General features: G+C 34.5%; 2 protein-coding genes across 14 annotated transcripts in view; one reads left to right on the top strand and one right to left on the bottom strand.

The window, feature by feature from the left end:
* PEX1 (peroxisomal biogenesis factor 1) overlaps nucleotides 1-12643 on the top strand; it is a 41290-nt gene extending 28647 nt beyond the window's left edge. For 5 of the 7 annotated variants that reach the window (XM_003809737.5, XM_055114706.2, XM_008962005.5 and 2 more), the window contains 8 exons: nucleotides 2902-2966; nucleotides 5046-5188; nucleotides 5280-5383; nucleotides 6543-6719; nucleotides 8166-8396; nucleotides 9755-9952; nucleotides 10243-10373; nucleotides 12125-12643. In XM_003809737.5, coding sequence (XP_003809785.1) covers nucleotides 2902-2966; nucleotides 5046-5188; nucleotides 5280-5383; nucleotides 6543-6719; nucleotides 8166-8396; nucleotides 9755-9952; nucleotides 10243-10373; nucleotides 12125-12209 — 1134 coding nt within the window. In that variant the 3' untranslated portion in view covers nucleotides 12210-12643. Of the gene's footprint in view, nucleotides 1-2901; nucleotides 2967-5045; nucleotides 5189-5279; nucleotides 5458-6542; nucleotides 6720-8165; nucleotides 8397-9754; nucleotides 9953-10242; nucleotides 10374-12124 lie in introns of those variants that run through there. The other 2 variants (XM_055114705.2, XM_034964446.3) reach the window with 2 other exon arrangements.
* The window catches only part of GATAD1 (GATA zinc finger domain containing 1), a 50853-nt gene continuing 41792 nt past the window's right edge, over nucleotides 3908-12968 (bottom strand). For all 7 annotated transcript variants that reach the window (XR_010112626.1, XR_008625900.2, XR_008625902.2 and 4 more), the window contains one exon: nucleotides 3908-8425. The gene's annotated coding sequence lies outside the window, so the exon portion shown is untranslated. The remainder of the gene's footprint in view (nucleotides 8426-12968) is intronic.

Below are 12968 nucleotides of genomic sequence, written 5' to 3'. Positions count from 1 at the left end.
ATCTTCTTTTTTTATTTAGGTAAAATTTACATAAATGCAGTTAGCCATTTTAAAGTGTAAATTCACTGGCATTTAGTGCATTCACAATGCTATGCAACCACCACCTCTCTCTAATTTCAAAACTTTTTCATTCCACTCCTCCTCTTGCTCATCCCCTGGCAACCATTAATCTGCTTTTTGTCTCTATGGATTTGCCTTTTCTGTATATTTCATATAAAACAAATCATGCAATATGTGACCTTTTTTGTCTGGCTTCTTTCACTTATGTAATGTTTTCATGGTTCATCCAGGTAGTAGCATGTATCAGTACTTCATTCCTTTGCATGACTGAATAATGTTACCATACTTTGTTTATCCACTTATCAGTGGTGAACATTTGAATTGTTTCTACCTTTTGACTATTATGAATAATGTTGCTGTAAATATTCATGTACAAATTTCTCCACGGATATGTTTTCATTTCTCTTGGGTATAAACTGAGGAGTAGAATTCTTGGGTCTTAGGGTAATTCTCTAACTTTTCAAAGAACCACCAAACTGTCTTTCACACCAACTGCACCATTCCCACTAGCAGTGTGGGGGGTTCCTGATTCTCCACATCTTTACCAACACCATTATGTTTCTCAATTGTGGGCTAGTCTCACATTTGGAAAGCTAGTGGGAGCAGCGATCCATCTATTAAAAGTTGTATGAAATTGAGTAATGAGCCACCTCTCTCTTGTAGGGCTTATGATGTTCTTGCTTAAGGCAATCTTCATGCATTGTGAACAGAATTATACATAAATGCTCAGATAAAAGGGCAAACCATTCTTAAAGGGAGTAGACAACTAGAGGCAGGAGACCATACTGAGGCAGGAAGCTGGGGTTTTTATGGTTCTGTTACTTTTGACTATATCTCACCATTGCTTGTGTCAAAGTAAGACTAGGTCTAAGTTTTTTTCAGGTATAAGGTGAGTGTGGTAATTAAGGGGCATGCTAGCAGATCATTTTGGGTAATGCTTCACAGTCCACCACTGGTGTGTCATTGTGGTCACAGATCCAGTATCTTAGCTGTATAATTTCAGACATCAGCAATATTAGTTTAACAAAGGGCAATTAGATTCCAAGACAAAGGAATCATGTATTATTCTAGCCTTATTCAAACTTGATTTATAAATCAGTTTAGTAATTTATTTATTTGTTTCTGTATTTATTTTTATTTCTTTGAGATGGAGTCTCACTCTATTGGCCAGGCTGGAGTGTAGTGATGCAATCTTGGCTTACTGCAACCTCTGCCTCCTGGGTTCAAGCTATTCTCCTGCCTCAGCCTCCCGAGTAGCTGGGATTACAGGCTAATTTTTGTATTTTTAGTAGAGATGGGGTTTCACCATGTTGGCCAGGCTGGTCTTGAACTCCTGACCTCGAGTGATCTGCCCGCCTTGGCCTCCCAAAGTTCTGGGGTTACAGACGTGAGCTACCGTGCCCAGCTCAGTTTAGTAATGTATAACTGGGTTTTACCCAGTTGTAAATTACTCTTTTGTCGTGTTTTTTTGAGAACTGGCAATGACGGAGAAACTAAAAGTGCCAGGCTGGTGCCTTGTTCCTGTTATTTTGCCTTAGTTTTTTTTTTTTTTTTTTTTCTCTGAGACTGAGGCTTGTTGTGTTACCAGGCTAGAGTGGAGTGGCATGATCTCGGCTCACTGCAACCTCTGCCTCCTGGGTTCAAGTGATTCCTGCCTCAGCCTCCCGAGTAGCTGGGATTACAGGCGCCTGCCACTGCACCCGGTGAATTTTTGTATTTTTAATAGAGACGGGATTTTACCATGTTGGCCAGGCTGGCCTCGACCTCCTGACCTCATGATCCACCAGCTTCGGCCTCCCAAAGTGCTGGGATTACAGGCGAGAACCACCGTGCCCCGTCTTGCCTTAGTTATTTCTTGTTCCCTCCTCTAGTCCTATAGTTCTCTGACTGTATTGAGGAAATGTAATTAAATATTATTATGTTAATAGATATTTATGTGGTTGAATATTAGAAATTCCTTATTTTGGTCACATATCCTGATCAGTAGTTGGTCTTCTGGAGATAGTGATTTTTCACTAGAGATGACTTTAGGACCTATTCAGGTTTTTTTTAAGATCCCAATTTAAGGAAAGACTATTCTCATTATTGATTTTGCTATATGCAGGGAAATTTATTTCGAAAGGTTTTTCAGTTGGCTTTTAAGGAAGATTATATATTCTCTTTTTTTTTTTGGCCTTTTCCCACATGTTCTAAAAATGATATATTATTTAACTCCTATGCAAATACATTGTTTCAGTAATTGAAGATGCTGATTAAAGTCATATCTCTACACATTTTTTAAAATTTGAGATAGATGGGACTTTGTCCCTTCTTACACCATTCACTTATTCACTTGGAAAAACTATTATCCAATACTTATGTGGCAGACACTGTTTCTGGCACAAGGGATTCAGCAGTGAACAAAACTGTCTTTTTGGAGTTTACATTCTACTAGTGGAAAGCGACATCAAGCAGATAGACACATTCAGTATATAATTCACTGTCAGATGGTGGTGGTAAGTCCTATGCAGGAAGAAAAGCAGGGTAAGGAGGCTTGGAGTAACATAGATGGACTTGGCAGGAAAGGGTTTCTGAAGAGGTGGTATTTGGGCAGAGATCTAAATAAAATGAAGCAACAAGCCATGAGAATATCCGGGGGAAAATGTTCTGGGCAGAAGCATCAAGCATAGAACTTGTGGTATGATATTTATTCTAGCACACATTAATTTTAAAAATGTATAAAAGACATCCATTTAATCATATTAAAGATTTCCATGATTCATTTAGACTTAGTCAGAAACCAAATTTATATTTTCTTTTTAAATAATTTTATCTCAACTCTAATTTTATTTTACCCAATAGGGGCCAGAGTTACTCAGCAAATACATTGGAGCAAGTGAACAAGCTGTTCGGGATATTTTTATTAGGTTGGTAGCCTATGAATGTTTTTAAAGTAACTGACTCTTATTATTTATCAATCAGTGCTTTTTTTGGTCTTGTTTTTTGAAGAACTGATATTTGAAACCTGTGGTTTATGTGAATTATTAATAAGCTAGAGGACGTGGATTCTCTATTTCATCAAATAATACAAAACATTTTAGATACTAAATTTTGGAAATTATTTGGTTTTGTTTTACAATAGAAATACTCCTCAAAGTGGAATCGAAGTGGTTATTCAAAGAAATCTCAGAGTAGATTCTTATATGAAGCAAATAATTGCCCCTAATTTATCTCTAAATTTTGTAAGTTCTAAATTCTTTTTTCCCCCAGTTTCTAATTTATCTCTTATAAATCAAGAGTCCATCTGGCCAATTTAATTTCAGTGAGTGTAACTATTTTGCATATATTAAAAAACTGTATATGAATACAGAAGATGATATTTAAGGATGAAAATAATTATTCAAATGTGATAGCATTATGGGGAGTTTTAAAATAAAAGTTACTGTTTTATTCTTCCAAAAATTTTATTATAAAGTATACAGTTAAGAGAATATACATAAAATACTTATGCAGCTTAAGGAAGAATAATAAAATGAATACTTCATGTATTCACCACCGAGTTTACCAGGAAAAAGCATAAACAAAATAAACCTCTTCCACGTAATTCCTGGGTTAAAGAGAAGTTATAGTGGAAAATATTTGGGAGCAAATGATAATGAAAATACTATCCATTAAAATTGTTAGATGTTGCAAAACTGATTTCAAGGAAAATTTATAGTGTTAAATGTTTAGAAAAGAAAAAAGGTTGAAAGTTAACCACTTATGTATCTATCTCATGAAATTAGGAAAATTATAGATATAAACTAAAAAATACGTTAAAAGGGAAATAATAAAGATAAGAATGAAGTTTAATGAAACACAAAACAGAGAAGCTCACAAAGCCAAGATTTATTTTTTGAACACCGAGTACAATTGACAAATCTCTAACAAGTTTGATTAAGAAAAAAGAAAGCATGAATAAACAATTTTAGGGATAAAAAGGGAAACATAGCTAAAGATATCCCAGAAATGTAAAAGATAATAAGGGAATATTATGAAAATATTCATGCCAATACATTTGAAAACTTAGGTGACATAGACAAAAACAAAATTGACCAAAATTGAGCAAAAAAGAAACAAAATCTGAGTAGTCCTATAACTTAGTAAAAATTGAGTTAGAAAAGTTAAAGAGGTCTTTACACAAATCAAACATCAGACTCAGTTTTCTAGGAGAGTTTTGCCAAACATTCAAGTAGCAGATAATTCTGGTCTATTTTTGGCCCCAGAAGATATATTTTACTTGCCATGCATTTAATGAGATAGCTGTTGATTTTTTTCAATCACCGTGACAGGTGTTTTATATTAGGTGTTATTCGCCAGACATCTAGTCCACCTGTTGCCAGATATGGAATTAATATTCACTTATTTTGAATTAAAATTTGTTAATAAATTAATAAAACAAAGTCAAAGTTCAAATTATTAAAAAAGTAAAAGAAAGAAAATATATTTTATAGAGAGCCCTTACAAAACAGTACCAACATAATGAGCTTTCCAAATTTTGAATGGGCAAAATAAATGAATAGGCATTTCACAAAAGAAGGAAGGGTGGCCAATAAGTATATATTAATATAAAAATGGTTACTTGTAATAGGAATCAAAAGTGTTTGACTTATTGACTAAGAGTCAGTTTTTGTTTTGATCCCTGTTAGTCTATCCAGAAGGCATGGGTCTTAATAAACACCTTGACCTCAACAGTTTACTGAATACAAGGGTAATTTCATATGCCTTGCCTTCTTTAAGGGTTTGTTGTAAAGATTAAAATAAATACATAAATATATATAAATACATTTATATGTATTTATATGTAATTACATACAACTTGCCTTCTTTAAGGGTTTGTTGTAAAAATTAAAAGAAGTATATATATATAAATACATAAAATAAATACATTTATATATATATATATGAAATCACTTTGCCAACTATGAAGCCTGATTCAAATATGAAATGTTGTTTGTTTTTCCCAGAGCACAGGCTGCAAAGCCCTGCATTCTTTTCTTTGATGAATTTGAATCCATTGCTCCTCGGCGGGGTCATGATAATACAGGAGTTACAGACCGAGTAGTTAACCAGTTGCTGACTCAGTTGGATGGAGTAGAAGGCTTACAGGGTAATAATTATAAATACAGAAATAGAATGTTATAACAAAATGTCATCATGTCATCAGATTTTGGTAAAAAAAATGTTCTTTTTTCCTCTAGGTGTTTATGTATTGGCTGCTACTAGTCGCCCTGACTTGATTGACCCTGCCCTGCTTAGGCCTGGTCGACTAGATAAATGTGTATACTGTCCTCCTCCTGATCAGGTGACAATTTCATATTTAGAGTCCAAAACCCAACAAATGCTACACTCTTTCCTTGTGAGCTTTACTTCTGCCAGGTAATGGCAATTGTCCTTAGAAGACCAGCTTTCTTAGGGAAAAGCTTTAGCCACTGTTTGCTGCTCAAAGCATAAAAAGATTCTGAATTAGATGCAAAGCCTTTTTTTGGCCCAGTGCAAGTCTGAAAACTTTGTAATCCTTCTGTGTTGGCTGATTGGGGGAAAAAAAATGCAAGAAACCTAATGTATTATATTTTCACATTATCTTCTGTTCAAAGATTACATACTTCCATTATCCTGTCAAAAAAAAAAAACTCTGATACAGAATCAAGCATGTGAATCGTAAGCATGTAAGCAGGTTTCATAGAGATAATTTTTCAACTCTTCCTTGTCCTGTGTTGTTCCAACTCTTATTCTCCAATTTAGAAGCAAACAAATAAATGAATGAAAGAACAGATAGACAAATGAATAGTCAAAGGTATAAAGTATCTGTATATATGTTACATGTAGCTATTATTTAGATTTTCCTTTTGAAATACCTTCTTGGCACACTTGCCTAAATCTAGAAAATAAGCACTGTGTGAATAAGAAATTATTTACACTGAATATTTTGTAGGTTTTTGGGTTTTTGTTTTTCAGACAAGGTCTCACTTTGTCACGCAGGCTGGAGTACACAGGTACGATCACAACTCACTGCAGCCTCTATGTCCCAGGCTCAAGCAATCTCCCCACCTCAGCCTCCCGAGTAGCTGGGACCACAGGCACACGCTACCATGCCCAGATAATTTTATTATTAATTTTTGTATAGAGATGGGGTCTCCCTGTGTTGCCCAGGCTTTCTTGAACTCCAGGGCTCAAGTGATCCTCCCGCCTCAACCTCCCAAAGTGTTGGGATTACAGGCGTAAGCCACCATGCCCAGCCTTAAGAGTGTTTGATTTTCATTCATTTTCCTATATATATTATTTCTGTTGGGGAAAAAATTCCAAGGAAGATAAATAGTAGGCTGTTGGTACATTTCTCAACTTACTTATAAAGCTTTTTAGATATATAAGATTAATTTATGAAGAAAATCATAAGATACACAATTTAAGATAATATTTTTAATTTTATTTTTTATTTGTTAAGTAAATTTTTCTCTCTTCAGGTGTCACGTCTTGAAATTTTAAATGTCCTCAGTGACTCTCTACCTCTGGCAGATGATGTTGACCTTCAGCATGTAGCATCAGTAACTGACTCCTTTACTGGAGCTGATCTGAAAGCTTTACTTTACAATGCCCAATTGGAGGCCTTACATGGAATGCTGCTCTCGAGTGGACTCCAGGCAAGTTATATGAGGAAGTTGTTATGACATTTTATGAGTGATAAAAGAAGTACAATGTCAAAATTTCCACCTTAAAAAATGCTATTTTTTAAACAACTTTGATAAAACTGTATAGAAACATAAATTTACCTTTAGTTAAATGTTCCATAGTTGGAATATGGGTTTTGCAGAGAATTTATAATTATGAAGTTTGATGTCTGTTTCTTTAACATTACCTTAATATTGGCAAAAACATGTTGGTGTTTGCAAGGATATTATTTAAATTGGGATACCATGAATTAAATACTACAAACAAAAATAATTAGAGTTTTTAGTTTGTTTGTACTTTAACTTTTAAAAAATAATCAGTTAAAGTTGTTGTTTTGAAGCTCACATTGTTCCAATCTGGCCAATAGGAGCCCCTTTTGTATGGTTCCTGTATCTTTATGACATGTCCTCATCATTCTTGAATCACTTCCTCACTTCCAGATACAGTAAGTTATTCTTGGCCAGGTGCAGTGGCTCACGCCTGTAATCCCAGCACTTTGGCAGGCCAAGGCAGGAGGATCATTTGGGCCTAGTTTGAGACCAAATCATGGTTGCACAAACTGTACCCACTATGGACAACAGAGTGGGATCTTGTCTCTATGAAAAATTTAAAAATTAGCTGGGCATGGTGGCACATACCTGTAGTCCTAGCTTCTTGGGAGAGGCTGTGGCAGGAGGATCGCTTGAGTAAATCCAGGATGCAGTGAGCCATGCTTGTGCCACTGCACTCCAGCATGGATGACAGAATGAGACCCTGCCCCCAAAAAAGAAAAATATTCGTGGTTTATCTTGTACTTTCTGTATCCCAGCCCTAGCATCAGCCTTTTCTCTAAAGACAGTATTATGATTTTAATATTTACAGTAGATATTTGAACTGTTACATTATAGACTTTACCATATATTTTCTAGGAAGGATTATTCTATTATTCTTTACCACATTTGTTTGGAATGTCTACAGAACCTACAGTTTCTAAATCAGAAACTCCCTAGGTTTTTGCTATTTTGGCAAGCCATTGAAGTTCTTCCCTCTCCCTTTACTACCAGAAAGGTGTGTATTTGTAGAGCTCTCTATAATGAGAAAGCACTCTATAACATGGTTGATTCATCATTTTGGAGTAGAAAAGTATGAATGGAAAGTCAGAGACATAAAAATAAAGCCCAGAGGTCTGAGTCTTAGCTTCATTACAGACTTTCTTGGGGGATGGTTGGTAAATTATCTACACATTCTATCTTGTCTTTATATTTTAATAGTTAAATTTTTACCACGTGCCTCAAAACCGTTAGAGAATTAATGAGCTTTTTGAAAAATGCTTCTAAGTTTCTTGTATTGCTCTAATAGAATGCTATCTATGTTATTATTTATTTCTGAGACTAAAATTGTTTACATCTTTAAACTGGTTGTCCTTTTGTGTATTTTAGGATGGAAGTTCCAGCTCTGATAGTGACCTAAGTCTGTCTTCAATGGTCTTTCTTAACCATAGCAGTGGCTCTGACGATTCAGCTGGAGATGGAGAATGTGGCTTAGATCAGTCCCTTGTTTCTTTAGAGATGTCCGAGATCCTTCCAGATGAATCAAAATTCAATATGTACCGGCTCTACTTTGGAAGCTCTTATGAATCAGAACTTGGAAATGGAACCTCTTCTGATTTGGTATCTTGTGCAGTCATCATTATACAGTTCTGAAATATAAAGCTATATGTTGGTGTAAAGTTGCAGTGATTTCTCTCCTAACCAGCCCCACATATTCTTCCTGGTTGGTTGGTTCTTCAGTAAAATAGTCTTGTTTCTTGCTTACACTAATTGGTAATTTGCATTCCTTGTTAAGATTTTCAAGACAGGGCTGGGAGCAAGGAACCAAAGTAGCGCGTGGTTGTGATTACCTTTGGTTTCTTTGAGGTTTCTCTTACCTAGTGGCTTTAAAACATCTTTAGGAGCAGTTCCATTTTATAGTCAACTTAAATTCTGTTATCATGAACAGTTGAGGATAATGAATAATTTGATACAATAATGTAAGAAATTCCTGAAAACAAAATGTTATCTGTGATACTTTTGCTGCATAGTAAGCACAATGAAGTGTACTGATAATGTTTCAACAGGAAAGTGTTTTGATTAAATGTGGGCAGTATCACTGTTCTACTAGCATTCAACATCTCTTCTAAAAATTAATAGTGGTTCACTGTAATTTTATTGGTACATGTAACATCTGTACATGTGTTTGGTTATCTATATGTTTCCTGGTTTTTTGTACATTTGCTTTATTAATTTAGGCTTTTTTTTTTTTTTTTTGAGACAGTCTCACTCTATCATCCAGACTAGAGTGCAGTGGCACAATTATGGCTCACTGCAGCCTTGACCTCCTGGGCTTAGGTGATTCTCCCACCTCAGCCTCCTGAGTAGCTGGGACTACAGGCACATGCCACCATGCCCAGCTAATTTTTGTATGTTTTGTAGAGATGAGGTTTCACTATATTGCCCAGGCTGGTCTCAAACTCCTGGGCTCAAGCTATCTGCGTGCCTTGACCTCCCAAAGTGCTAGGATTACAGGTGTGAGCCACTATGCCTAGCCTAACTCAGACTTTAAAAATATAAAAGCAATTCATTTTTATTCCCAAGAACAGTAAGGTGGTGGTTTAATTTTAGTCTTTAATTCTGTTTTTAATTTATTCTATTTAGAAATGTCCCAGAAACTTAGTATAACTTTACTTTCTGAAAATGAAGAAACCTGTCCTTGGGCATTAGTGTGTTGGATTTAAGCAACAAAGTTAAAAAAAACCTACCCTGTGTTATGGCAATTTTCACTTGATGGTGGTTCTATAACACAGGTATCAGTGAACCTTTATAGAAGATGAACAACTTTTCAGCTTGCTTAATTTCAGTTAATTAACATGTATACTTATCTATGTTAATGTTTTATTGCTTAAAATGTTTAATTTTTATATTTGGTAAACACATAGTTTTTTCTCTCCCCCTCTTCCTTCCATCTTTCATTACTACAATTTACCATGCAGAGCTCACAATGTCTCTCTGCACCAAGCTCCATGACTCAGGATTTGCCTGGAGTTCCTGGGAAAGACCAGTTGTTTTCACAGCCTCCAGTGTTAAGGACAGCTTCACAAGAGGGTTGCCAAGAACTTACACAAGAACAAAGAGATCAACTGAGGGCAGATATCAGTATTATCAAAGGCAGATACCGGAGCCAAAGTGGAGTATGGCTTTTTCCCCCTCATTATAATTGTTAAAACTTCTTAAAAATTGTTTCACCCTTTTGATATATATTTCTTTGACTTATAAACGAGCTATATTTATAAACAAGGGACCAGAACACATTAACTCAGTCATGGTTATGTGCTTCCTTGCTTTCAATGTTTCATTATCTTATAAGGAAGAGAACGTATGGTCTCTTGAAAAAACTGACAATAAGAAGTAACAACTGGACTACCACATTTTTTTTTACATCCTTAATTTAACTCTTTGTCAATTTCTTTTTTTACTTAAGGAGGACGAATCCATTAACCAAGCAGGACCAATCAAAACCAGACTGGCTATTAGTCAGTCACATTTAATGACTGCACTTGGTCACACAAGACCATCCATTAGTGAAGATGACTGGAAGAATTTTGCTGAGCTGTAAGTAACAGATTCTGTTTTGGAAGTACAGCTACTATTACAAGTGACATAGTATTACACTTAAACCTTTAAAGTTCATGTTTAAAATAAAAATATTTTGAATATTTAAAAGCTAATTCAAAAAATATGTGTCGTAGCTATGCATTAAAAAACCCCAAAATGTCAGAAGTACAGAAGTCAAAATTGAGTTTTCATTAACCAGTTCATTTGATTATATTTGAATTATTCATAATGGACTCATTTAATTTTAGTAACTTTGGGCTGGGTGCTGTGGCTCATGCCTGTAATCTCAGCTCTTTGGGAGGCCAAGGCAGGTGGATCACCTGAGGTCAGGAGTTCGAGGCAAGCCTGACCAACACGGGGAAACCCCATCTCTACTAAAAATACAAAAATTAGCCAGGTGTGGTGGCATGCGCCTGTAGTCCCAGCTACTTGGGAGGCTGAGACAGGAGAATTGCTTGAACCCAGGAGGTAGAGGTTGCAGTGAGCCGAGATTGCACCACTGCACTCCATCCAGCCTGGGCGACAGAGCGAGACTGTGTCTCAAAAAAAAAAAAAAAAAAAAATTTAGTAACTTCGAAGAAATAAGGAAAATTAAAAGTTGAAAGTGATTCTCATGTATAGTTTATAAAATTTTGTTATAAAAATACCTGTTTTGCCTTCAAAATAATTTATATTAATATTTTATTGATCTCAAGAACATTTAAATACATTCAGATTTATTCATTTGTGGACCACATTTGTTATACATTGGATTTAAAGGATCCTTGCAATTGAGTTTATGGCCACCTATGCATCTGAGACCCATGGACTGGGAACCATTCTAGGTCAATGATTCAGTGTAATTCAATTTAAGAGATGTTTATTCCTGGTCTTTAGAAGCTGCTACCTTTTGTTATCTAATTTTGCAGTACTTTGAAGTATGTATGTATGTGTACATAACGTTAGTGCTATGTATTTATTAAAGAAGAATCAGAAAACAGAGGTAAGGAAAAATAAGGAAACAAATTTCTGTTAAGCCCACCACCTCCCAAAGCATATTTGTTTATATGCTTATATATGTTTTCCTATTATGATAAGAACAGTCTGTACATATTGCTATATAGCAGTCCCCCCCTTTATCCACATACATCCTGAAAAGTGTTTTACATTTTAAATGTTAACTACTTTATTGTTTTTAAATGTCATTATATAGTGTAGCTATGCCACAATATCCAATTTTTAGACATTTAAATTGCTCCCAGGCAATGTGGTAATGAACATTCTTGCAGCTGAATATATGCACATATCTAATTGTTTCACTGGGATAGAGGTGGAATTGTATAACAGGGAGCTCACATTTTTTAAGGCTTTTGAAATGTATTGCCAAATTGCCTGCCAGATATACTGCACCATCACTAACATTGTGTGTTGCAGTATTTTTCTAAACTTGGCCCTTTTGATTTTAGAAAAATGATATCAATAATTTACATTTCTTTGATTAAACTGTAGAAGTTATAATTTTTCATATTATTTATTGTCATTTGTATTTTATCTTTTCTAACTTGTCTCTTCATCCCCTTTGCTCCGTTTTCTATTGGAGTGCAACTTTATTTGTAAGAATTCTTTTTAATTTCTGTGACTGGAATTTTTTTTTTCTAGTTTGTTATTTCCCGTTCATTTCTTAAAATATAATTGTGTTTGCCAACAATCCATTATCTTTTGTTTTGTAATGGTAGTATTTATACATATTAAATTATCTCTTTTTTCAGATATGAAAGCTTTCAAAATCCAAAGAGGAGAAAAAATCAAAGTGGAACAATGTTTCGACCTGGACAGAAAGTAACTTTAGCATAAAATATACTTCTTTTTGATTTGGTTCTGTTAAGTTTTTTGATGGCTTTTCCATATGTTGTAACAGGAAAAAAATGGTGTCTATGAATTTCTTCTTAATTTAACAAATTTGGTTAATTTATAAAATCACAGATTGGTAAATGCTATAATTATGTAATGATCAGGATTGAGATTAATACTGTAGTATAAATTGGGACATTATAACAGATTCCATATTTTATTTCCTAAAATCTAAATTCAGTCTTTAATGAAATAATATTAGCCAAATGGTGGAACTAATTTATTTCTTTTGAGGAAAAGATAATAAAGAATGTAATTAAATTTAAATTTCTTGGAATTCCCAGTTGTATATTCATCACCTTTGTAGCATTTGACAAATTTTATGCTTAGCAGCTTCTTCACTGTTTTGAAATAAAATATCCTATTACCTACTGATACAATTATCTGTTCTTTGTATATCAAAAAATGTGAAATTTACATATAATTCAAATACATTTAATTATCCGCTCAACCAGAAATGAAATCACATCCCTCTACTATACTACATCCAGCTCCAAGCCCAAGATATTTAAATGACATCCATTCCTCTCCTAGTTCCAGTTATGATTTTATCTTGATATTCTCTCATATATGAACTAAATTATAAAGTTAGCCACCATCAATACAATCTGCGTATCTAATATCTTAACTATATAGTAATGGGGTAAGGGAACAGCAAAAAGGAGAACATTAATTAAAATATACAAGTAAGCCTGGGCAACA

The sequence above is a fragment of the Pan paniscus genome, chromosome 6 (assembly GCF_029289425.2).
Source record: "Pan paniscus chromosome 6, NHGRI_mPanPan1-v2.0_pri, whole genome shotgun sequence".
Lineage (NCBI taxonomy): Eukaryota > Metazoa > Chordata > Mammalia > Primates > Hominidae > Pan > Pan paniscus.
This window is presented reverse-complemented; position numbering and strand designations above follow the sequence as displayed.